Source organism: Sycon ciliatum, chromosome 4 (genome assembly GCF_964019385.1).
Source record: "Sycon ciliatum chromosome 4, ocSycCili1.1, whole genome shotgun sequence".
Lineage (NCBI taxonomy): Eukaryota > Metazoa > Porifera > Calcarea > Leucosolenida > Sycettidae > Sycon > Sycon ciliatum.
The window spans coordinates 27318286-27344161 of record NC_088646.1 but is presented as its reverse complement, the minus strand read 5'-3'; the positions used below and the strand labels follow the sequence as shown (position 1 = coordinate 27344161).

Here is a 25876-nt window from a genome sequence, read left to right as displayed (position 1 = left end):
GGGCATAGGGAATGGGCTTAATTAACGTTCAGAAAGAACACGGTATGCACGGCGCCCCACCTACACACACACAACACGCACTCGCACACACACAACACGCACACACACAGTTAATGTGCAGGCGCTGGCTGTGCAGTAGGGTTATAAAAAAGATTGGTTGATCAGAGTACATGTTGGTAGAAAGTGGTATAGCCGGGAACGGCAGCACTTCGCGAAACTCCTGGGTTAGGATAAATTATCTTGGGGGCTAGCATTCTTCTAAAACGGCTCTTGAATGGTAGCAGAAGGGAGAAAGCGATAAAAGCTTCAATTCTAAAACTAGGTCACCAAACACCAATACAAGTAGTACGGAGAAGAAAGACAGCAGTAGCTCGGAGCACCCACCACACAACCTATGCATTGTGGATAGATCTCGACCAACAAACAATGGTGCTAGGCGCTGTCGCTGCTAGGTGGACAGAAGACCACACAAACAAGCGCGTATCCACAGCTAGCATGTTGGGACACAGAGGTCGGAGTCCGTATGTGGGGATCTTCAGAGCCGAGTTGTTCTTGGGAGCACTGCCACTGGCACTTCTAAACAAAACCCAATCCACTGTACTGGTATGCTGGACAGAGTACGAAACTGCGGACGGTAATCACTAGGCAACCGCTTCATACTCGGTACAGAGCTACGTCCGGATACAATCCTCTTACACCCTCAGTATTGTGCACCTGCGACAAGACAACAACAACAACAACATCGTACTCTCTTCAAATCCCAGATATCCTTGCTGTTGCACAACTCTGTATGCTCGTGTAGCGACCACCCCTAGGCCCTGCCCGTACACGTAAGTACTGTAATTTCACAAATTTTCGGTGTACTTTTATTTTCGGTACTTTCGGTGCATCTGTTTCATACCTAAAATTTCAATACACTGAACAAACACTAACACACATAATCCAATAGGGAACTGCTTCTCTGTACCGAACATTTCTGTTCACCTAACCTGGCCTTTTGCCCTCATACCGAAAAAATTGAGCACCGAAAATTTCTGAAATTAGAGTAGTCATTAACCCCTAAGCTCTACCCACCCAATTCTTCCTCACTCTTTCTCCTTTCTTTCACTATTATCTCTTATTGGCCACTGGCTATCGTGAGAATAAAGATTTGAAACAACAGACAAGAACAGCAAGATACCTTCGGGCTGAACGCCTCTTTCACACACATACGATGTACTGGCACTAGCTGCCGTAATCACACTTGGTTTTTGGTAGGTTCCTATCTTCAGCACTCTCGCACATTTTAAGGTCTACCACCTAAATTTCAATTTCACACAGGCACCAACGACTCGTCACCACTGGAAGAGATGTGATCCCGGGGTACCGGGAATCACATGCAACCGAAAACTACAATTTATAGTGCCTTCACAGTAGAAAGGAGTATCTGTTTAAAGACTGTTTTTGTTATCCCTCTAGTTGGAAAAATGGAAATGATCGAAAGCATTACAAGGTGCACAACTGCATGACAGGAGCATCTGCTCAATCAAAAGTTTCAATATGATAAATCTACGTGCAACACGGGGCTAGAACAGGACAATCATGACAAGTTGACGCGGATTTCAAAGGCAACACACAGCACAAATAGTACAGAAGAAGTCGAAACGGGAAGACGAGAATATTCATGCACACACAAATCAGTGCTATTTACTGTACTCTCTCTCTCCCTCTCCCTCTCCCTCTCCCCCCCCCCCCCTCTCTCTCTCTCTCTCTCTCTCTCTCTCTCTCCATCACTGGCCTGTTGCCTGCCTCATCAAAAACTACGCAAACAAACAGCGAACATACCTGTTCAAACCAACGAGCCAAATGCTGAAAACCGCCAAAGCTAAAATTTGAACTCTGCACACGCACGCACGCACACACAAAGAGGAGGGAAGAAGACATAACAATCCGATCGTAGAATGCATGCATATGCTTACTTTAGTCCTGCTCAACGAAATCCGATCTCATCAAATACATTAGCAGCCTACACCAGTGCACAGCCCAGTGTTGTCAGGTCTGGTACGGTGTCTGGTACGGTTGGATTTCAGTAAGCAGCACCGCAGGATTTGTTTGAAGAAATGAATAAGCGACGCAGAGACTAGGGGTATTACAGCGATACCATTGAAGCAATGTGTTTTTCGGCGGGGGGGGGGGGGGGGGGGGGGGAGAGAGAGAGAGAGAGAGAGAGAGAGAGAGAGAGAGAGTGTGTGTGTGTGTGTGTTCATGTTACCTCCTTGAAACAAAACTTACAATGAGACCGTGCATTCAGCGCGAGTACACAGCTAAGAGCTTGTCATGTATCGTAGCACTTGTGAGGAAAAAGATTGATTATCCACTCCCTTTGCTTTTTGACTTTCATGAAACAAAGCACCATAAGTGTGTGTGGGGGGGGGGGGGGGGGGGAGGAGGGCACATAATGGTACTTTACGATACATGCACGCCCTATCACGGTATCACCCTATCACCCCATGGCAACACATGTACAAGAAAACAAACTCATCACCACGTGTTTATACTAGGGAGCATGTACTGTCCAGACATCCAGAGGGACAGGCATAACGTTAGATACACAGACGCAAACACAGACCAACACATGCACGCACGCACGCGCACGCGCACACACACACACACACACACACACACACACACACACCTGCACTGTTCAGCAGCACAGGGCTGCTTCAGCAGAGATAATTGCAACACTTACCAGTATAGGGTGGCACACTGCATAGAGCCAAAGATCAGCTAATGATAAACAGTGTGTTGCTAGAAACGAACGAGATGCCAGCCAGTCATTGATGTGCTGAGCAGTAACAACGAATGGGAAAGAAAATTGGCCTCAGGGTTACGCTTGCAAGTTTGACAACTAGAGTGCATGTGTTGGCCAATTGACACATGACATGAGTACATGGCTGGAGTACAATACAAAGGGAATGCCTCATGACTGACTGGAGTACACTACAAGGGGAATGCCTCATGACTGACTGGAGTACACTACAAGGAGAATATCACTGACACAGCGTGCACAGGCCAAACATGCCAAGCAGGTGCCGCACTGGAAAATGACTCCAACCCCTGGCGTGCTTCTGACTAGGCCGGATGAGAGCTGCACACTGCGCAATGTCAAATTCGATAGGTGCGGAAATCATCGCGCCAAATATGTATAGTTTGCTATGACTTGCAAAGCACAAGGTGAAGGCAAAGGTGCAAGTTGACAACTTGTCCAAGCACATGTACGGACTTTGGTACGACCATGAAAGCAATGATGGGAAGGGTTGCACCATTCTTTTAAAAAAATTTAACGCATGAGTAAGTGCCAAGTTCAAGCACAAGCGCAATGTTTCGGCCAACCTTCTCTCTGCTAACTGTGTTAAAGTTTGAGAGTGAAACCCAAATGTCAGCGACACAGAATGCACACGACCAGCTGGTGCTAAAAAGGAGAAGTCGAACAGGAAACAACATGGGTCTATTCTAATATTCACTACTTGAGCGAATGGAAAAGGGAACAGGTTTAGGTAACAACTTAAGCGCTTCTTCTGGAGAGGTGCATTGGTTCCAAGTTGCTGCTGCAGCTGCTATACTAGCACATCGCCACCACGCACTCCTTGCTACTGAAGTACAATTGCTATACTAGCACATTGCCACCATACATTCATTGATACAATTGCTATACTAGCGCACTGCCACAATGTATTCATGACGTGTCACTGGTTTAGCACGCAAAATCATTAATTTCGCACGTGGATGACAGCGGAGGGGCACTACACCTACTGATTGCCATTGTAGAATTTGTAGTACAATCACACAGGCAGGCATAACGGTGTGCCGCCAGCAGTCTCTCCTGCCGGTATACATGTACCACCGCAATCACTATCGTTTGGTATACGCAAGCCCTGCTCGATAGGTTAACATGCTGTGGCAGTCAGGAGCACTGCTGTGCGCCCTCCGCCTTGTAACATATTGTCATCGTCAAAACGTGTTTTTTTAATTTTGTTTTTTATTCTTTATTCTACTAGGGAAATCCCAACAGGCGTCTTCGCCTTTTTACAGGGAACCCTAGGAAAGTCTTGATGGATGATCGAAATGCAGCAGGTGAATTGGACAGGCGGTAAGCAGGTACGTGTTTATCACTACTGTACTGCTGTTCATTCTATACTACTATCGTAAAAGTCCGTAAATAAGTACGTATTTACTTTCGAATTTAGTGACCACACCCGTACTAACTTTCGGGCGAGTACCGACTTTCGGGCACGACCACAACCTTTCGGACCTGACTTGTGTGACTTGTGTGTAGTGGAGAAGTCATTTTCATGTAGATGTACATGCTATGTGCTGCATGTGCGCATCGTACCGGTACTTATTTCGGGCAGTATGTTTATCGGGCTTGACTTGACTTCAACAGACAGAGCCAAAAGAATGAAGGGGGTATTTCTTTCGGGCAGGTACTTATTTACGGACTTCTACGGTAGTGCCAGTAGTGCCAGCAGTGCAAGCCGTGGTGGCAAGGAGAGCAGTTACAGTGCAGGCCCGCCGGAACCGGTCCGCTTTGGTCAGGTTAACGCCGGACCAACTTTGTAGCTACCAACGCTGAGGAGGGCATACGTCCCTGCCATATTATACACAAAGTATGGAAGACTACGGTACGACCGGACCAATTGAAACGTGCTTCCGGCGGTCCTGCAGTGTAGCTGTGATAGTGCTGAGATTCAACAGACACAATCAGAAGCACATGACCACAAGCCAACAGTAGGGCAATACAGAAGCCAATGTGTTGACAAGTAGTAAGTAGCAGTAGTCTGCACCCTCACCTGGAGCATGCTATGCCGAGAGGAGGCCGTCTTGAGCTGGTGCGCTGCATCGCACCACTGCCAGATTGCGGCATTCTCGCTGGCACCCTGACCTAGCAAACACACCGACTGTCGACTGTTGGGCTGACTGTGGCCGACCAGACTTCGACCGACAGCGCTCGTGCCTTCGGCGGCCACTGAAGAGTCTACTTCCAGCTGCGGCTACAAAACAAGCAAACACAAGTCAAGGGAGATGAGAAGAGAGAGAGAGAGACAGAGAGAGACAGAGAGAGAGAGAGACAGAGAGAGAGAGAGAGAGAGAGAGAGAGAGAGAGAGAGAGAGAGAGAGAGAGAGAGAGTGAGAGTGAGAGAGAGAGTGAGAGAGAGAGAGAAAACTATCACAAAATACATCTGTCGGTATACACACCCAACCAGCTCTAAAAACTGGGATAATTAGGCCATGTAAAATATTTATAGAAAAGAAAAAGTACCGAGGAACTAACTGGCTAACAGCTCTAGCACATCTTGGATGCGCACTCCAACAGCCTTCCAACTTGGAAGGTTCTAAGTTATAGAAATAACATAAGGAGGGGAAGGTGAGTGCAGCCAAAATGTAGAACGTCAGTACCGTCGGTCAGTGTCGTGCAATGTTATCGCATGAGCTGATTGTTTAGTAACTGGTGGTGCTAGTGGACATTATAGCGTAACTTGTAGTTCCTTGGTCCTTTTTCTTTTCTATAAATTAATTCCTGGCTCTCCATGCGAGTCCATGTAAAATATATTGATTGTTTATAGTCAGATTTTCCTGAGAAATCGGGGCGGACGGGAGGGTTTTTATTTTATTTTTTATTTCGTATATACGGCTGTAGAGTAGTTTTTCGCAATCCCTGACATGCCTTTTTCCTCACCTGTCTTCTTTCCTTGAAGCCATTTTGGTGCAGAATGTGATAAAATTGGTAGAACCATGGGTAGTCGACTGCTCGTATGCTGGCCTTTGTCGTAGATCGACACAGTACGAAATGAATTTGGAACACGCGATTCGAGTTTTCGCCATCGGAGACCCCATATGCAGAGTGGCACAACCTTGGAAGCTTAGTTACCATGGTTATTCTGGATAACTATCAAGAAGTTTGACACCACCATTTCGCTGCACTAGTTGGCAGTCACCTGTCACCATCCAACAATTCGGACAGGCCTGCGTCGACAGTATAGTGAAGGAGCAACGTATCATGATAGAAAAGCTAGAGTGGCTGGGTCCCAGAAATGCTGAACCCAAACGGCGACAGCTCTGTGTGCAAGTCGACTACCGTAGAATCCCGCGGATAAGCCCCCGGGCTTATCTGTTTCACAAGGACATTTCGGTGGGCTTATACGCCGACACCAAAGTTGTGCTATTGAAAAGTAACAAGGAAGTGGGAAGTACATTGCTGAAAATCACTGTGCAAACAAAAACAACCGATGATTGTGTTGAAATGTACAAAAAAACGTACATGGTACGATCTAGGCCCATGGGCTTGTGCGACGAAGCTTCGCGATGTTCGAACTTGGCCTGGGTTTATACGCGGGTGGGCTTTTGTTGAGCTTTGAAGGCCTATGCTTCTCATAAACATCTACAGAATTTAATAACAATACAGTCAGACCTCGCATAACCGCACACATCCGTTTTCCACAAAAGTATCCGGATAGGCGAGGGAACCGGATAACTGAACACACATACTGTATATGCATGTGGCATATCAAAAGGAGTGGCCTCGTACATACATGTAGACGGGTCCTATGCAGTACAACTAGCGTGCTCAGTATGTAAAACAAGCCAGAAAAATGACAAGTGCATGCAACTGAGTGCTATCCGCATGCATCCAGCAGGTCAAGGACCTCATTTGCTTGTATAACTCCCTGATTCTAGCTTTTGCAAGCCATGTGCAACCGGATACGACGAAGCTTTTTGTACACATTTCAACCAGTTTGTACACAAAAACATGCACCGGTACGCGGTATGCGCATATATGCGGATCGTGAGGTCCGGTTATGTTGTATGCGTAACATATGCTGCACATCGGTAACCAGCGATTTTCTTCCGGATGGCGAGGGATCCGGATAAAAGAGGACAGGATATATACCGGATAAGCGAGGTCTGACTGTACTGGTCGCTGGACCCTGACCGCACCAGACGTACTACATGAGTGTAGTACTATGTCACTATGTGCCAGTATGCCTTTGGCAAAGCTTGGCAATAATCACCATGATCACGATTGTTGCAGGACCTAGATATTACCAAACGTGCATGATTAGATGTTAGTGTGGAACAAAAGATATCAGTGCAGTGAGTGATGTACCTGCCTGAAAACGAGAAACTATTCTTTTCACATCCCTCAAATAATGACTCCATGATATTCTATTCTCTATACTATAGCACTTACTGAATTGCCTGGAACGAGATCAACGCTGACACAGCATGACGATGTTCTCTGCACATAATTCACCAGGAGATGCAGCTCCCTATCCTGAGGACGGCAGGAGACTCGAAGCACCGGCATAGTTGACATCGATCCGCAACAAACTCGAGTTAGTTACTCGTTCGAATACAACAAAGCTGATGGAAACAGTACAGAGAAAAAACTTCAAAACTCTTGACAAAAGACAGCTGACAAGATAGTTCAGTGATACTTCAGTATAAAGTACACTGGATACACTGGACATAACATACACTGTGGATATAAAGTACTTTTTTGCATAATATTCATTCTGTCTTCAGAACATGACCGGCCTGAGCTGTTGTCATGACGTCAACAGTCATGACATGAGGATTGAGGAGGCCGTAGTACAAATTCAAAGTACAGGTGGAATCCTGATAATTCGAACCTCCAAATGCCGGGAAAAACTTCTTATTATCCGGACATTTTAATTATCCAAACATGAACCCGCAACAATTACATAGTAGTAATGATTATTTTGATAGGGAAGGCCCTACAGAAGTTGCCGTCTATAATTGTGACAATAACTATGTCAAAATGCTCCCATGTTCACGCAGAGTTGCGCTATGGACCTTAGATACAGATTTCACGGATACTGAACTGACCAGTACAGCCTGCTCAGATCATGCAAACTGAGCTGACCAGTACAGTGTTCAGGGAACTAATTTACTTCGACACTTTGCTGCTGCAACACTGCCAATCGCCAGCTGACCAACGACTCAGACTCGGTGAGCTGAGCCAAGTAATTAGTTGTGGTGGAACCGCTGCTGGAGCCGCTGACAGGTGAGAGGATGACGCTACGGTCGGCTTCAACTGAAGACAACGCCCGCCTGGACATCGGTGCCAGTGGAGTCTGGGGATCGGGCCGGGACGGCGGGAGGTCGGTACGAGCGTTCGTATTTTGATGTCCGGGTTTTCAACCCCCACGCCCCCACCAACGCCAAGTTTGCCTTGCCCGCTGTGTACAAGCGACATGGTATGAGCAGGAGAAGCGTCGCCGCTACAAGGAACGGATCACCAACATCGAGCACGCCTCCTTCTCACCAGTTGTCTTGTCCTGCACTGGAGGGTATGGCAAAGCTGCAACAGCACTCTATGCTCGGCTGGCATCGATGCTCGCCGACAAGAAGCAGGAGCCGTACTCTGCCACAATCTCCTACATCCGATGTAAGCTCAGCTTTGCCCTCATCCGTGCTGCTGTTGCCAGTCTGCGAGGCTATCGGCACCGAGTACCCTCAGATGCAAACGACTCGGCCCGATTTGCGGTTGCCGCATGAGCAGCATCGGTTAAAGCTCCCTCCCGAGGCTCCATACTAGACTGTTTTCACAGCCATTTTGCTCTCTCGACTGTTTTCACAGCCATTTTTGCTCGTTTTTCTTCCGGTGCTGTTGAGGCCGAGGTTGCACTCGTAATGATTGTGTTTATTTTGCCCGTACAAGAGGAGTTTTTGAGTGATTTTCAAAACAAAAAAAATTACACTTTGCTTACTTCGAATTCCACAAGGCTCTGTTTTAGGGCCGTTTCTATTTAAGGTGGGACACCACCTTCCAGGGGTCAAAAAATCAACTTTCGATTTGTCACCTTTTTGCTATTATTATATTGGAAATCAAAGCATATGCCCTGAGGTGTCAGTATTCCAAATTTGAAGCGATTCGGACCAACCGTTGCAGTCATATGACCGTTTGAAATTTGAAAATATTTGAAAAATTTGTACACATCGATGTTCGTACACTAAAAAGTTGAAAAAAATTGTACACATCGCGATGCTCGTGCACTAAACGAGCTGTCAAGATTGTGGCCGTGGAGTTTGGGAGTTTTGAAGCGCTTTTAGTTTACTTCCAAATTTTGTTGCCATGGCAGCAGTGACCCGTGCCACGTGCAAAAAAAGTGCAAAAAATTCTTTCCCAAAGGACTTCTTTGCTGTTGCAGTTTCGAGCGCGATGCACAATGGGGAACAAGAAGAGCAGGTCGTGCAAGCGTCCTGCAAAGAGAAGATTCTCACTGCACGCAGCACCTGTCCAGGAAGCTGCTGAGGGAGTTTATGAAGCTGAAGCAGTGCCAGAGTCCGCCTCGAAGCGCAAGTTGTACGATGGCGTTCCAAAAATAAGAATACAGTGATCATAATAAAAAATTAATGGATTCAACTGAGCGATGGTGAGTCGGATTCGGAGGAGAGCTTTGATGGATGTACGCTGGCCTCGAACTCAGACAGTTGCTCCCTCAAGTGATTCCTCGTTCTCTGAAGACTGTCATGGCCCAATCGCTGAAAGTTGTGATTCAGACGCCACTGGACTTGAATTGTTTACGAAATTTGATTTTCTCTGCTTGCTCGTGTAAAATACTGTGGAGGTGAGCTGACCATTGCTGAAACTGCACGTTCTGGCCTTGCATCCACTGTCAGAATCACATGCTGCAATGAAGAGCCAGTGTTCAGCAGGCACCAGCCTGCCAGTGGTGGAGAAGTCAGGACAGTTTTATGAGTGCAATCGCCGCAGTGTTCTGGCATTGCGCACGCTGGGAATTGGCCATGTTGGCTGGCAAATTTTTTGCGGCCTCATGAATTTGCCCCACCTGTTCAGCTATCTGCATTCCAGCGGCACCAGCGAGCATTGTGCAAGGCGGCAAGGTCAGTTGCGCAAATCAGCATGAACGAAGCAGCAGATGAACAAGACAATGGACAGGCCTAAGCATATAACTGCTGTCACCTATGATGGTACGTGAATGAAGCGCGGGTTTTCCTCCCTACACGGTGCGTTTACGGCAATTGACTGGCAAGTCGGGAAGGTCCTTGATGTGCATCTAGCTTCCAAGTACTGCCATGGCTTCAGCTTGTGGAAAGCTCGCCAGGCGCATAGTGAAGTCACAGCTGACGAGTATGAGAAGTGGAAGTCGGGCCATATCCCTCTCTGCAACCGCACCTGGCGTTTTTGCAGAACGCCAGCTCATGTTGGATAGTATTAGAGTGGCCAAGGCTGAGAAGAAGATGAAGCAGGAGGAAAAACAGCGAAGGAAACAAAGGAGGAGGTGCAGGAAGGGAATTGAGGAGCAGATTGTGGAAGCTGAGGGTGTCACATACGAGGCTGGTGGGTTTTAGTTGGAACAATAGTCTTAGAATCTATGAAAAGGACACCTAAATGTTTGTGCTTTTTGGCCTTTTTCTGCCTTCTTGGACATGATTGCGGCTAGTGTGTTTATTTTAGACCTATCAACCCATACATTTTTGGAATCAGTGACTTGTTGCGCAGGGATTGAACTACAATGGTGATCATAGGACCTTTTACATTGGATTTTGAGCTCCCACAGTGCCTTCTATTTTACGCGTTTTGCGGCTCGTCTTGTTTTGTCTCTGCATTTGGGGTAGTAATACCTGTCAGATAGAGTTCATTGTAGTTCATTCCCTGCATAGGCATATGGACTGGGTTTTGCTGCATTTTGGAACTGTCTATGTTGATACATCTTGCTGCAAAGTTGTCCAAAAAAATTGCTGTTTGTGCGCACCCGTGAAGAATTTGTGTAGCCCATCAAGCATTACTGGGATGAACTGTAAATTCTCTTTTTGGTGCCTACATTGTGGAGCAGTATATAGTGATTGAACATAGAAAATTTGAAGGCAATCTGCCAATCCGTTTTCATGATATGTCTATTTCAATTGTATGCGGTCTGATTTGGGCCGCGAATGGTGGTGTCCCCCCTTAACTTGTCCGTGAGGAAACTCCCCGCTGTGCCCAAACACTGCAAAGCCCGTCAATACGCAGATGATGTGTCTTTATACAGGGCGGGGAAGAATGTCCAGAACTTATGCAAAGACCTCACAGAGGACATCATCAAAGCAAAGGAATTCTTGGCAACGAGAGGTCTTATGTTGAACTCCTCGAAAACCCAGCTTGTTGTGTTCAGGCCAAAGTCGAAACCTCTTGACCCCGATGTCAACGTTCAGATTGAAGATGTCACCATCACCCCTAGTGCACACGTGAAATACCTCGGTATAGTTCTTGACGAACATCTCTCCTTTGGAGTTCACATTGCACAATTAGAACGTAAAATAGGCTGTAAGTTAGGAATGTTTAGAAAGGTCCGAGACCATTTAAACGATCGATGCTAAGAGGGCTTTCTACATCTGTTCCATTCAGTCCATACTTGAGTATGGGTCTAATTCCTTTGCTCACTGCCTTTCTGCCTCCCTCCATGACCGTGTTGTCCGACTTAGTAATAGAGCGCTGCGTATTGTATTTTGCATGCCCCGCCTATCTGATGTCTCCCTTGTTCTTGCCCGCTACCATATCATTCCCTTGTCTGTCACGTACCAATTCAAGCTGTACGTTCTAACGTACCGTGCGCTTCATGATCTGGCTAGTGTCTTTGTTGCTAACTGTTTCTGTCTCCGCTCTAATTCTACCTGCACTAGTTCTCGCACCCGCTCTCAAGTGTCCTCTTCCCTTGCTCTTCCGACAGCCAAACGTCGCTATGGTTTATTTTCTGTCACTTTCCTTGGCTCTGACCGCTGGAATGCCCTCCCAGCGGAGGTCCGCTCAAGTTCTTCCTTGCATACCTTCCGTAATTCTGTTCTTCATTTTTTAGGGTACCCTGTCAAAAGGCCTTAGGCCTGTGGGGATTGCCCTATCAAAAATTTAATAATAATAATAATAATAATAATTATCAGCACAAATCCCACACATTTTCTATGTAAGTGGAATCCGTGGAACTTCGAATTAACCGGACATGTCCGGTTCGAGGTTCGAATTATCAGAAAAGTTTATGTGGGAATCGTATTGACAGAAATCGGTCTTGGAAAAACTTCTAATTAAGCGGTATGTTCGAATTAAGCCATATTCGAATTACAGTCGTCCCTCTCTAATCCGGCACTTTATAATCCAGCACCCTCGATAAACCAGCACAATTTTCAGTAGCCAAAATGTCCTCTTCATGCACATTGCAGCAGTAAATCAGATTTGTTAATCCAGCACCCTCCCTAATCCAGCAGATTTTCGTGGCACAAATGGTGCCGGATTATAGAGGGACCACTGTATCAGGATTCCACCTGTACAAACCAGGGAGTCGTAAAATATGGTATTTTATGACTCCCTGGTACAAACGGATTACTGCACGAATTTTGATTGTGCTCACTTCCGTTAATCGTTTCGTTTTTCTTTGTACTTTTCCACTCATTTTTTGCTTTAATTCATATTTTCTTAGCTTACTATTGCCGTGGCTGGCTCAACGCCCTTGTCTCAGGGGATTCTGTCCCTGCATTAGTTATGCTTGTCACATGCTATGAGATTGTGTCTAATAATAATAATATTAAAAATTAATAACCAAGAGTGCATAAACATTATGGACTCTATAACCCAATACTAGTTCAGAACTAGTAAGTAGTATTAGATAAACCTTGTCACGCATATTGTTAGATTGACAGCATGAAACAAGGTGGAGGACACTGTGTTCGGAAACAGTGACCTTACCGTGCTTACTACAACCTTCCGCGGTTGGCAGAGCCCCGGTCCCTGCGCCGGACCATTTGAACCATATGGGTGTCACACCCATAATTATGGTTCAAATGGTCCGGCGCAGGGACCGGGGCTCTGCCAACCGCGGAATGTTGTAGTAAGGTCACTGTTTCCGAACACAGTGTCCTCCACCTTGGTTCATGCTGTCAATCTAACAATATGCGTAAACGGATTACTAGTATGCTCGGGAAATGACCAGAATGATTATGCTCTACAGGATGGTCGAGAAAGCGGCAGCCAATTACGCTTTATATGCTTCACCAAAAAGACCAAAAGAACAGACAATCGTCATGAAAAAATGACTCAGACCATTGTCATGATGTGGACTGGGCCATGGGAGCTTTGTGAAATAGGGTACTAGTACTCAGTACCCCGTAGGGCATTCCCACAGGCCTAATATAGGCCTTCTTACGGGGCACCCATAAACACCCTTGTATTGAACAATGCGTTGCGGCTATCGTTCCCTTCACCCACAGGTCGGCACAGGCATCAGGATCAGTGTTGGCTGACCGATGGTGAAGGGTTTCGCAAGTTATAGTTAGGGGCTGCAATGGTGGCTCCACCTCCACTGATATGGACTGAGGTCCTTCATGCACGACGTGATGAAGTCGGTGGGGTCACTGTGTCGCATGTGGATGAACCCCGACAGCTTGCAAACTTGGGCATAATAATAATATTTTTCCTAACGATGTGAACGGTTGCACTTTCTGAGCTCTGATGAGCACTGAGAGCTTCCTTAGCGTGGCTCAATGGCTCGTCCGCTCAGAAAATTGAACGTTTTGTTCATTGTAATACTTATTTCAATAATGGATGGAAATGGGGGCCAGAGGGCCCGGAGAAAGCGCTGGTCGGAGGAGGAAGTGAGAGTGTTGGCTGAGTGCTACGCAATTGCGACGCCTGGAGGTGTCCAGTCTCGTGGGTACATGAGACGGATGCACGATGCTTGGTGTGGCAGGGGCCTGGAGAGACAGGTAAGCGAGGTAAATTTGGCCAACCAGTTGCGAGAAATTCGGAAGAGCGGACGACTCTCCTCCGCCGATGTCGAGGCCATTCGTCAGCAGTGCACGGCAGAAGAACCAGCAAGGACGGAGACCAGTCCAGAGGCGTCTCGGGATGCGCTATGTGAGGAAGCCATGGTGACTGGAGCGCTAGGCGACCGTGGCCTGGCGGGGTGCTGCGGTGGTGCTGGTGCTTCTACTACTACTACTACTCTACTACTACAGTGCATTTCAAAACTATAGACGCGTAGGGTTTTTGAAATATTTCAAATTTGGCTGGACCTTTTTGAGAATAGTTTTCGGAATATTGCTCAGGATCGCTCCACAATTACTCTCATATAGTTTCTAAAGGATTGGATAACAGACGCCCAATTTGGAAAAATGTATGCACAAAGTGATCACAGATTTTATGTGGTATAGATGCTGGCATAACGGTTTTTGCCTAGGTACGCGTCTATAGTTTTGAAATGGACTGTAGTGCTACTACAGCTAGTAGTAGTCTAGGCACTTCAGGCGATTTTTTCAAAACGAGAAATACGCGTATTTCTTTTTTGTATCCGATTCAGATAGGTTTAGGAAGACTCCACAGAAAATTTGAAGCAAAAAGAATAACTAACTAACTTGGCACAGAGATATAGCCACCCAAAGTCGGAGAATTGAATAACGGCATTTTCAGTATTTCGACGGCACCAGCAGCATATCAGAAATTGGCAGAACTTGCTTCAGTGTCTATAGTGGCAAAATACCAGGCTCGCTGGAAGCAGGTCAAAATAACCAGATGAATGCAGAAACAGCATGGTTTGGAGAAACTTCGGATTTTTCATCTGTCCGGCAGCTCCGACGAAGATATCGGGTGTGGTCACCATGGCAACTCCATAGCAACAGCATAGCAACTCCATCGCAACAGCATGAAAACAGTGCAGAGAAGCCTTTGGAAAAGCATAAAATGAGACTTTGAGGTAAGATAAAGTAACTACAATAATTCAGTGCCAGAACACATTGTTGCTACATGTACAGTACAGTACTGACGTGGTGACGAGTACGGAAGAACAATGAGCCGAAGACTGAGAAAAATACCGGGTATTTGACGGAAAGAAATGACAAACTATTACATGTAGAACATCGTCTGCAAATTTTTGGGACTACTGAAACTTCAGCAACTCCAGCATGAGAGATTTTGTGCATAGAGTGTGTGCTGGATTCTTGGTACAATATCACCGTCAATGCTTTTCTTGGTCGCTGGAAGCCACCTGCTGATCAGCTGACGATTTGTTCCGAGCAGGCCGTTTTGATGTCAGCTCTCTTGGTCCAGTCGCCGAAGTATATACTGTCCCACTCGTCGCCTGCAGGAGAGGACGACTGCTCCGATGCGACTCCAATAACACCTGGCAATATTTCTTCTTGCGCAGCCATGCGCATGGGCTCCGACGAACAAGGACTATTGCCGGGAGGACGCCTGTCGCGGTTCGCTTCCAATAACACCTCGCATTATTTCTCCTTGCGCAGCAATGCGCAAAGTGTTGGACGAACGAAGACAACTGATTCCGAAAGGAAATACGACGCTGAAGACGATGAGCTACATGGCAAATGCGTGCAACCAAGTGAAATGCCCGAAAAATCCTTGCCGATTTTACTCGAACTGTACGTGAGTTCAAAAAATTGCCGCATCATGACGTATGTGGGCTCAAACGAAAGCTGAGGGCCTCAGCTACATGCTGCGCCACACGAGAAGGCCCTGTGCAGCTTCCGTGTAGCTACAGATCGATCTATGCATGCGCCTTTCCTTGGTGCCATCATATCAAGAGTACATAACCCCCCAGAGTGTGCAACTCCACTATGGGTGCTGTCCCGACAGAATTTCAAGTTGACGTCATTTTGATGATGCAATGCGCACTGTACACGGATTATCAGACGAATCCGGAACCTGTGGTTGACCGAAGCCGATCGATCCTGTACAAATTATTGCAAAGAAAAACGTGTGATGCGTTGACACCCGTACACATGTTGTAAATCACTGCTGCAAGGAGCATTGCGTCATAAATAATGACGTCAACTTGAAATTCTGTCGGGACAACAGGGTACGAATCCGGAACCTGTGGTTGACCGAAGCCGATCGATCCTGTACAAATTATTGCAAAGAAAAACGTGTGATGCGTTGACACCCGTACACATGTTGTAAATCACTGCTGCAAGGAGCATTGCGTCATAAATAATGACGTCAACTTGAAATTCTGTCGGGACAACAGGGTAAGTATGTTAGTCCGTGGGCCAAACCTGAAAAAAGGCCTCCTAGAAAAATCTCGTTCCGACTTTTGGGCACCGCAATTTTATTGGCCACGTCTACTCTAGATACCTTACTGAGCAGGATTCCGGTTGTTGTCACTCTGACAACTTTCTGAAAGGTATTCAAAAATCGGCTTTTCCATGTTGAAAATTTCTCTCTCGGCGGCCATTGTTTTGTATGCATTCATCAGTGCATGCACGTTGTGTGTGGTGCTGTGAAATGTGATTATGCACCAGAATAGACGAAAGTACACGAATTCAGTGTTACCTGTCATGTCAAGTCGTGATCTGGTACGATCTGGTACACTGCACACTCTCTGCAGGTGTGCACCCGGACCCACAATTCTTTCTCTCTGCACTGCAGCACGGTGCAGGCGTGCACCCACTATACTTGGCATCTTCCTTCTCAGTTTGAACTTTCATTTCGAGATTGGTTTTTGGTTTCAGTTTGTACTAGTATGTCTGTGGTCAAGTAGCACTAGAAGTAAGCGTCGTGATGAGTTTAAAGTGTCTCATTCAAGTTCCGGAGTGCGGTGAGGAGGTGAAGCCCTTCACCCAGACAACGTGGAAGAAGGTGTGTGAAATATGCACTAGTGAAGCTGTTGCCGTAGAAAATTTAGCTGAGCTCAGGGAGTTATGTCGTAGTGATGTTTGGCCTGAAAACGGAGGCTTCCACAGAAAATGTTACCAGAAAATAACGAATATAACCCTCCGACGAAGGCAGAGTACCCCTCATCTAGCCATTCGGAAGAACTGTCTGTGCCGGAGTCGATAGAGCCAGAAGCCAAGCGCCGCCCCAGCACGCGCGCCGCACTAGCCGCGCCCGTCGTAGCTCCAGGCATGAAGGGCTGCATATTTTGTGGGAAGGAGAGACGCCAGCAACCTGGCCGGAAGAATTGAAGTCCAGTCCACAAGCAGGTGTGAATACGCACACGCTGCAGCGAAGCTGTTATGTACATGTTATACGCAGTAAACGTCAGAAAAGACGAAAAGGTCCAAGTTGCAATTGGTCAATCCGTCTCTGGAATGTTTGCGCGCGAGGTTAACTACCATAAACAATGCTACAGGAATTACACGAGAGCTTAGTGCCCCTGTTTGCGAAGCCATGGTGGGGATGCATGCCTATACAGGTTGTGACACAACCAGTGCCTTCAGTGGCAGAGGGAAGAAGCTAGCATTTCAGCTGATCACCAAGCAAACCCCAAAAGGCGAGCTGGCTCGAAAGGCTATGGCAGCACTCAGTGCATCATTTGACGCACTACCAGCTGACATTTTCGCTTGCATCGAGCAGTTCACTTGCGGTATATACGGCTTCAACACCGCCACATCTATCAACGAAGTGCGATACCAGATGTTCTGCTCTCGCTCGACGCAATCCAGCTCCCTTCCTCCTTGCCAAGATGCGCTGCGCAAGCATGCTGCAAGAGCAAATTACCAGGCCAGTATCTGGCACCGTGCTCTGGAAGCTTCCGCGGATGTCCCACCACCGCATAGCCCTGGTCAAGGGTGGACCATTGATTCTGGCGGTGGTTTGGAAGTGGACTGGCTCAGCTTGGCACCAGCACCATTGAGCCTGATGGAATTTGTTTCATGCGGTTGCACGACAGGCTGCAAGCACGGACATTGCTCCTGCCGGAGACAGCACCTCAATTGCACGGATGCTTGCAAGTGCTCTCACTCGGGCCAGGAGTGTGGGAATGGGCAACCACTGGAGCTTCAAGTAACTGCAGAACTCAGTGAAGACGAGGATGAATAAGAAAAAGAATGCCCATCCTGACAGGTATGTATAATGTGATTGAAGATTGAGTGTTCATTAGAGTTCAGTGATGCACATTGTACAATCATGAACATGTACGTGACTGTACATCATGCCCAATTCAAGTCCTTCTGATGTTTGCCCAGTGTTCAGTATCAATATCACATGTGGACTAAAATCAATGTGGGAGATATAAAAATGCACGGGAATGATCATTGCGATTATTTTTCATTGCCATCGGCTTCGGCCTCATTTCCTCTGTGCTGCGCTGATGAGTCCACAGAGGACGAACTAGTTCTGTCCACACGTTGGGTGATCATTGGAATTGGAATTGTGTATTTTCTGTGACCTGATTATTCTCTACAGGTCGACCTTTTTTGGCAACATAAGTCAGTGTTATGATGACGAAGTCTCCCTCGTACACAGCTGCAACAAACGTAGTCTTCTGGGGTCACGCGGTCCTTCAGGTCTGGTCTGTCAGTGACCTGTGCTGATGGTCACAGTGTTGTGATCCTTTCTCTGGACTTTCAGATTATTCTGCAACCCATATAATAACTATGCAATGCATAAATGCGGCTGTGTGTTCTGCCTTATATCTGTATAATGTACACCATTTTTGTATTGAACGGTCTGAGATATTCTTAGATCAGACATAGTATTCTGCAATGTACAGTACCTGCATGCCACAGCCAGTCCTATTATGACCTGATAAAATGGTATACAATGACTCGAATGATGTTTCGAAGTAGTTACAGTATTGTGCTCGACACACGCGGTCTTCTTGCACACGTCTGTGTACATGAACAATATGGACGTGTTGGGCATTTTGTTTTTCTTTATTTTTCATGTTATATCATATTTTTCTCTTTCCAGTTGAATCTGGGAAGGAGGCACTCTGGATATATGACCCTGTGGAAAAATAATAATACCAAAAACATTGTAATTAGCCAGAAAATCCAATTTTAGGTTCTGGTTACCATGGCAACCGGTGCTGATTTGTATTTCACTCGCCGTGCAACCCTTGGACAAATTCAGGAATGACAACAAACGGGTTTTCAATGTATGCCAGTCCATCTATCGACTGGGCCAAAAAAATTGCGGTGCCCTCTTACTCGGAACGAGAATTCACATTTTTGTCACTTGGCCCACAGACTATGTGGGAGTTGCACACTCTGGGGGGTTATGTACTCTTGGTGCCATGCATGTACGCGATTCAGCGTTAGCACTTTTTGACAGGTCATGTCACGTGACTGAAGTGCCTACTACTACTGTACTAGTACAGTTGCTGCTGCTGCTGGTGCGACTACTGGCAGTACTGCTGCTGACATGACACCGCGTGGCCAGGCTGTGTGTGCTTGTGCATGTGCATGTGGAAGCAGTTCACCCCACGGTGCGTGTACATGTGAGTTACCTAGTACTAGTGATGACAGTGATTATGTGGCGTGTGGTGTTGAACCCAATCTACCGACTGTAGAAAACGCCACCAACACTGATGCTGAGCAGTACAACCTGGAAGATGAGCTGCTGCCCAAGGAGATTAGTGATGTAACGGAGGAGTTGGAGAAGAGGTATCGTGCAGAGGTCGTGGCCGACATGGCACAGCGACAATGCCTCCCTAATCCAACAAAAAAGCATGTACAAAATAAATTATTATACAGTGTTACCGCCATGGTCAACTCTCAGCTCAAGCTTGTGCGTCGCCGGCCATTTCCTGATGGTGAGGCGTCGCTCCATGAGATCAATTGCCTCGTGTATGCTGGTGCTTGCGTTTGCATATCGACTATCCAAGGCAGTCAGAATCATCCGACTGGCAATGCCAAGCAAAACGGAAGTGACAAGGACCATCCGCCGCAGTGGCAGATCCGATTGACAAAGGAAATCGATCAACTCCGCTCGGATGTTTCCCGACTCACCAGCCTGCTACGATATCCATGACTTCTGGAGGAGATATGGAGGAGATATGAAGTTGAAGTACTATACGTCGGAAACACAGACGAGTTGGAAATGAAGCTACAGTACAGGGAAAGAAAGATCGACTTCTTGCGCTAGCAGCCAGGATGCGTCGATACCGAGAAATTAGAAAATGAAAAGGCCAAAAAAGCCAACAAAATGTTCCAAATGAATGAGCGTGCTTTCTACCGGACGCTTCGGGAGCCTGCACACTCTAGTGGTGCTTCAAATCGATTGGAGACGCCGCAATTTCCAGAGGCGGGTGAAGTCACCGAATTCTGGAGAGATCTTCTGTCTACACCTGCGCCGTTCACCGCTGGTGAGTGGTATGTAAGGCAAGCAGAATATTATGAAGAACACGTCCCTGTGCAGAGTAGCGCAGTTATCACCCAGGAGTCAGGACATCCTGGCTGACTGCCTGCGCAAACTAGCCTTGTGGAGGGCTCCGGGCCATGACAAGTTGCATGGGTACTGGTGGAAGAGGCTGACAAGCCTGCACTCTTACCTTCGGAGAGCCTTCCAGAGGGTGATAGATGGCCACAGTGACATTCCGGGATGGTTGACGTCTGGCGCTACTACTCTCCTTCCTAAGACTTCTCCACCATCGGCAATGCCCAAAGATTACAGACCAATTACGTGTCTTCCGATACAGTACAAGCTCTTTACCGCCGCCATATCGAAGATTATGTGGCAGCACATCAATCAACATGAAATACTTGCACCGGAGCAGCGCGGTTGTGCAGCAGCTGGTCTTGATTGCAAGGAGCACCTGATGGTGGATAAGATGGCCCAACTTCTGCGAAAACCAGGCTTAGGGTGAAAATCATTTTTTGAGAAAAATGATGTTTTGTAAAAAGGTTGTGTCGCGTGGACTCTCGAGTGCAGTGAAGTGGAACCAAACAGAATCTCGCTTGTTTGAAGAAGTAGCAGTCATGGCAGGAAGGGTTTCAGCAGTCAGGGAAGTCAAAGGGCTTCCGGTAGAATATTCCCTGCTACTCCTCTAGTCACAACGAAGAGTTTTTGAGCTGATCGAACGGATTCCATCTCCTTCAGTGAGGCTTCACTCAGGGATGGCGAAATGTTTGCGCTAACTGCTGCTTGTGGAAAATGGTGAAGAAATCGTCTCCAGTTAGAGTCATGATGGCGATAGCGAGGAGAACCTGGACCCAGCCGACAGAAGTACGGAGGTACTAGCTTTTTTTTGGGCTTCACGCGAAGGGAACACGGGCAGCAGAGCTCGTACGTTTGCAGCAAGTTCACGAGGAAAAAGGCTAGAAGCGCAGTGTGAAAACTGTTTTGAATTGAAGTCCTTGGCGATGAAGTGCTACTGAATGCCAAGCGAATGAGCGAGCAGATCGAGAGGCCTCCACTCGAGACTTTCCTCGCTCGCGCTGGACAACTAGCTGCAAGGGATTGTACGCGTATATGGCGTGCCGAGATTTCACTTGCTGGTCAGCACCAAGCAGACACTGCAGCATGCCAGCACATTATGCGCATACTAGGAACAGTGGAACGTTTGAAAGGCCGTATTCTTGCTTGTTTTTGAATAGTTGTGCTAGATTCACCCTTCAAAAGGTGCCATCTCAACTGGAGTCGGGTTTCATTGTGGTGTGTAGCGCCAGAACATTCCAGTAGATGTATGCAGCCCCAGAATGTGCTGTGTAATAAGGAGCAAACAAAATTCCTGCAGAACTTTGCATGGCCAGTACAGCCTGCAGCACCAAGGGGCCACAACAAGCCTGTCCCCACATGCCTACCTTGTCACGTCACCTCAACAAAAATCATCCATGTCTCTTCATTCACTCTGGTGGATCTCTCTTCATTTCTTTCCTGTGAAAACAATTTGGTTTTTTTTCGATTTTTTAACACAATACCCTGGTGTGTTTGAGATACTTTTAATACCACTATGAGTCGACCCACACCTGTAATATTTTGTCTCCTGACCTCCCATGCCCAGTAGAAGCTGAAAATGGGAAAAAGTCATTTTGTGAAATTTCACCCTAAGCCTGGTTTTCGCAGATTCTGGGCCAGATGATTCTGGAGGATGCCCATACGAAAGGGCGAAATCTGGTCATGGCATACCTGGACTTCAAAAAGGCGTTTGATAGCGTGTCGCATGAATGGATTCTACATGCTTTGACGATGTATCGATTCCACCCGTCTTTGGTCACAACTATTGCTCGTAGCATGCAGAACTGGAGAACGACAATGCACAAATGCGACCAGGGAAGATGCAGGGTCACTACCGGCAACATTTCTATAAGAAGAGGCATATTTCAAGGCCCTGTGACAGATTATCCCCGTTACTGTTTTGCCTGGCGCTAAACCCAATCAGTTTTGAGCTCAACCGATTGCCTTTGGGATACAGAGTGAGCTGCAGAGACGCCGAGTTGTCTATCAATCACTCTTGGTACATGGACGACATTAAACTCTACGGGAAAACTACAAAGGATGTGACTACCCTCGTGTCTACCGTGTGTGGCGTTGGTGGTGACATCGGCATGAATCTCAACCCGGCCAAGTGTGCCGTGCTGCACGTCAGGAGAGGAAAACCAGATGAAGGCTGCTCTATCCAGGTTGACGATGAGACCATTGCAGAGTCGCTACGACTCAATGAAACATACAAGTACCTTGGAGTAGTGCAAGCAGCCATGATACCTCACCCGCAGCTCAAGACGCAACTCGCTGCAGAATACAAAAAGAGATTGTATTTGCTTCTTAACAGTGGATTGAATGCGCGAAACTTGATCAAGGCCATCAATACGTATGCTCTGCCTGTTATGACATATAGTTATGGAATCGTAAATTGGACCGAGGCTGAAATCAAGACCACAGATCGAGCGACAAGATCAGCCTTGACTGCGTCTGGATTTCACCACCCCAAAGCCTCAGTCAACAGGCTCTACATGAAGAGGGGAGATGGAGGCCGGGGCTTGGTCTCTTGTGAGGATATGCACGGCCGGAGCATGTGTGGCCTGGCCCGCTACATGAGTACCAGCCCAATAGACAGAATAAACCTGCTTTATCAGTATCATCAACAAAAACCTACAACAAAAAGCCACTCAATAACTGCAAAGGCCGCTAAGTTCCTGTCGAGTTTGGATCTGCCAGCAGCTGGACCAGCTTTACCCAATAAGCATACCATTAAACAAGCGTGCGCTGAGCGAAAATCCAAAACACTTTCCACTATGCCGCTGCATGGGAGATATTGGAGCCGATTGGAGGAGAATCGCCTAGATAAGGAGCTTACCTTCATGTGGTTGAAATCAAGGACACTGAAACCTTCAACTGAAGGCATGATTATGGCAGCACAAGACCAATCCCTCAAAACGAAAAATTACCAATACAGTCAGACCTCGCTTATCCGGTCCTCTTTTATCCGGATACCTCGCCATCCGGAAGAAAATCACTGGTTACGGATTTACAGCATATGCCATGCATACATACAGTGTGTGTGTTCGATTATCCGGTTCCCTCGCCTATCCGGATATTTTTGTGGAAAACGGATGTGTGCGGTTAAGCGAGGTCTGACTGTACGCCATAATGAAGTCAATTGCTCGAACAGATGCCAATTGCAGGCTTTGCAAGGGCAGCTTAGAAACAATTGACCACATTGTCAGTGCCTGCCCAGTTCTTGCTCGGACCAGCTACATTGAACGACATAACCGGATACATGTAGTAAAGTATGTGCACTTCGAAATGTGTAGAGCACGAGATCTACCTACTGGTGCTTCACGATTCGACCACCAGCTCAAGGCATTGGTCAAGAGTGATCGGTATCGCCTCTATTGGGAGTATTCGGTCCCAACTGACCTGAAACTATCAGCAAACCGGCCCGATCTGCTCCTTGTTGATGACAAAGAGCGCATCGCCTACATTATAGACATCAGCGTTCCTGGTGAGAACAACATCAATAAGAAAATGGCTGAAAAGCGCTCGAAATATTATGATTTGAAGCGGGAGATTTCAAGGATTTGGTCCCTCACCCAGGTTGACGTGGTCCCTGTGGTTGTCGGTGCCCTGGGAGGCTTGGTGGGGGAGACTCCTCAATGCCTTCGGACTGTGCAGGGAGGAGACCTGGCTATTGTGCAACAGGAGGCTATACAAGGTTCGATTAAAATACTATCCTTAACATGTAGATGCACCTCTGCTGCGTTTGCATGTTCAATAGCTAAGAGACTTGAATAACGACCGTCTAAAGACTGATATTTCCTTTGTTACTACTCCCTTCATTGGTTGATGTATTTTGCCTGTCGCTGCAAATTCTTTATTATTGTTTTGATGTTGGAGTTCGGATTGAGTTTCTTTCCTTTCTTCCTCTTCCTTCAACTATTTCTTGTCCCTTTGGTTTTTAGGTTTTATTTATTTATTTATTTTTGTTTTAGTTTTTTCACTTTCTTTTTGCTGTCCCACCCATGGAAATATTTCCCGGTGGGTCTGGCTTATCGCCTTCGAAAGAAGTGAATAAAGGAGAAATAATAATAATAATAATAATAATAATAATAATAATAATAATACCACAGCACGCGTAATAATATAATTATGTGGGTATAATTATACGTTCCGCTTCTGTCCTATCTCCTATGATCAAATTCCATTATCAAGATAATTATTAACGCGGCGCAATGATGACCTGTGACGCCAGATCATGGGTTGTCGGTCAGATTTCTCCATGTAGGCTTGTCCAGAGCGATGGCCCTCACATTCCCCAGCTGACTGCTGCGCTTCAAGCTGATGTTCCTCCTCTGTAAGTCGCTTGTGATGCGCGTCGCAATGGATGTCCTTGGACGTCCACGCCCAGCCTTGGCATCTCCTGCAAAATAGCCCGTCAGCGCGATCCATGGCGGCGCATCCCTGTCCATACGGAGAATATGGCCGGTTAGCTGCAATCTTCTCCTGTCCACGATGTCAGATGTATAGTGGTTCCGTGTTGCACCTCTCATACAGCTCAGTATTTGATATCCTGGCTGGGTAGACTATGCCAATGAGCCGTCGGAGCTGCTTCCGGTGGAAAACGTTAGCGATTCTGCTTGTGCTGCCGTGATCCCCCATGCGCCGCAGTTATACAAAAGAACGGGCAGTACCAGGGCATCATACAGTCGGATGCGCCTCTGCTCACTGACCTTCCCACGCCTCAGCCAGAGGCTATACATCCTGCAGTATGCACTCGAAGCGAGGTCTTTCCTCCGCTCCAGGTCCTCACTGTCGCCAATGAGGGACCCTAGCTGCCTGCCGGACCGCCAGGAGTCTGAAGTTGATGTCAGATGCAAGAATTCGGTCTTGGTCTCGTTTACTGTAAGGGACCAATACCCGAGTTCTGCGCTAATGATGGGGAGGCTTCGCTTCAGCCACTCCTCACTGGTTGAGTACAACGTCACATCATCGGCGTAACCTGTTTCTCCGGGTATGTGACGGTCGGCGAAAGGGCGTTCGGGAAGGTTTGCTCTCACTTGGCGCAGTGCTGCCTCCAGGTAACAAATAAAAAGAACAGAGCTCAGGCCATCTCCCTGGGGGGTGCCGATGGTGCTGAGAAACGGATTGGCAGTTGCCTTTCCTACTTTCACTGATATTTGTGTGTGGAACAGTAGGTGCTGGATCATGCGCACTTCATCGGGGCCAGTAGCTAATGCCATGACGTCTAACAGTTTGGTGCGATCGATCGTGTCGAACGCACGGGACATGTCAATCCCCAGCATGTGGCATTCCCAGTTGTATCGAGTCGCCTTGGCCGCAATCCAGCGCTGTGTCCATACCACATCTGTTGTACTTCGGCCTTGTCTGAAGCCAGATTGAGTTGGACCAACATAACGAGCAACGTCCTTTGCGATTCGGCAGAGCACTACAAGGGAGAAAACTTTTTCGGATGGTGTTCAGGAGGACAATGGGACGCAGGCTAGTCACGGGTCCTCTAGGTTTTTTTTGGTTTTTGTAAAGGAATCAGTGTGCCAAGTCCGATGAACGATGACATGTCGGCACCCTCTGCTACGCTTTGGTTGATGATGTCTGCCGCTACGATGGATAGCTGTGATGTTCCATACTTCAGTAATAAACTTGGGCATGGTCGACTGAAAACCTTGACCCACAGGGACAGGATACTGGCAG

The 25876-nt window shown here is 47.1% G+C and overlaps 1 protein-coding gene across 1 annotated transcript; it reads right to left on the bottom strand.

The window, feature by feature from the left end:
• Nucleotides 1-125: 125 nt before the first annotated feature.
• Nucleotides 126-7448, bottom strand: LOC135815386 (uncharacterized). Its single transcript, XM_065328677.1, has 5 exons — nt 7229-7448; nt 4830-5030; nt 2729-2824; nt 1825-1878; nt 126-714 (listed from the first exon to the last, which is right to left on the bottom strand). The coding sequence occupies exons 1-5, from the start codon at nt 7352-7354 to the stop codon at nt 655-657; spliced, it is 537 nt and encodes a 178-aa protein (XP_065184749.1). The 5' UTR covers nt 7355-7448; the 3' UTR covers nt 126-654.
• Nucleotides 7449-25876: the final 18428 nt, after the last annotated feature.

Bases quoted from the DNA above. Each gene is read 5' to 3' on its own strand.
- LOC135815386 (XM_065328677.1), bottom strand. From the start codon at position 7,354: ATGTCAACTATGCCGGTGCTTCGAGTCTCCTGCCGTCCTCAGGATAGG. The intron at 2,825-4,829 runs GTGAGGGTGCAG...GTTACTGCTCAG, and splicing joins CTCGGCATAGCATGCTCCAG to CACATCAATGACTGGCTGGC. The intron at 1,879-2,728 runs GTAAGTGTTGCA...GTGCGTGTGCAG, and splicing joins CAGTGTGCCACCCTATACTG to AGTTCAAATTTTAGCTTTGG.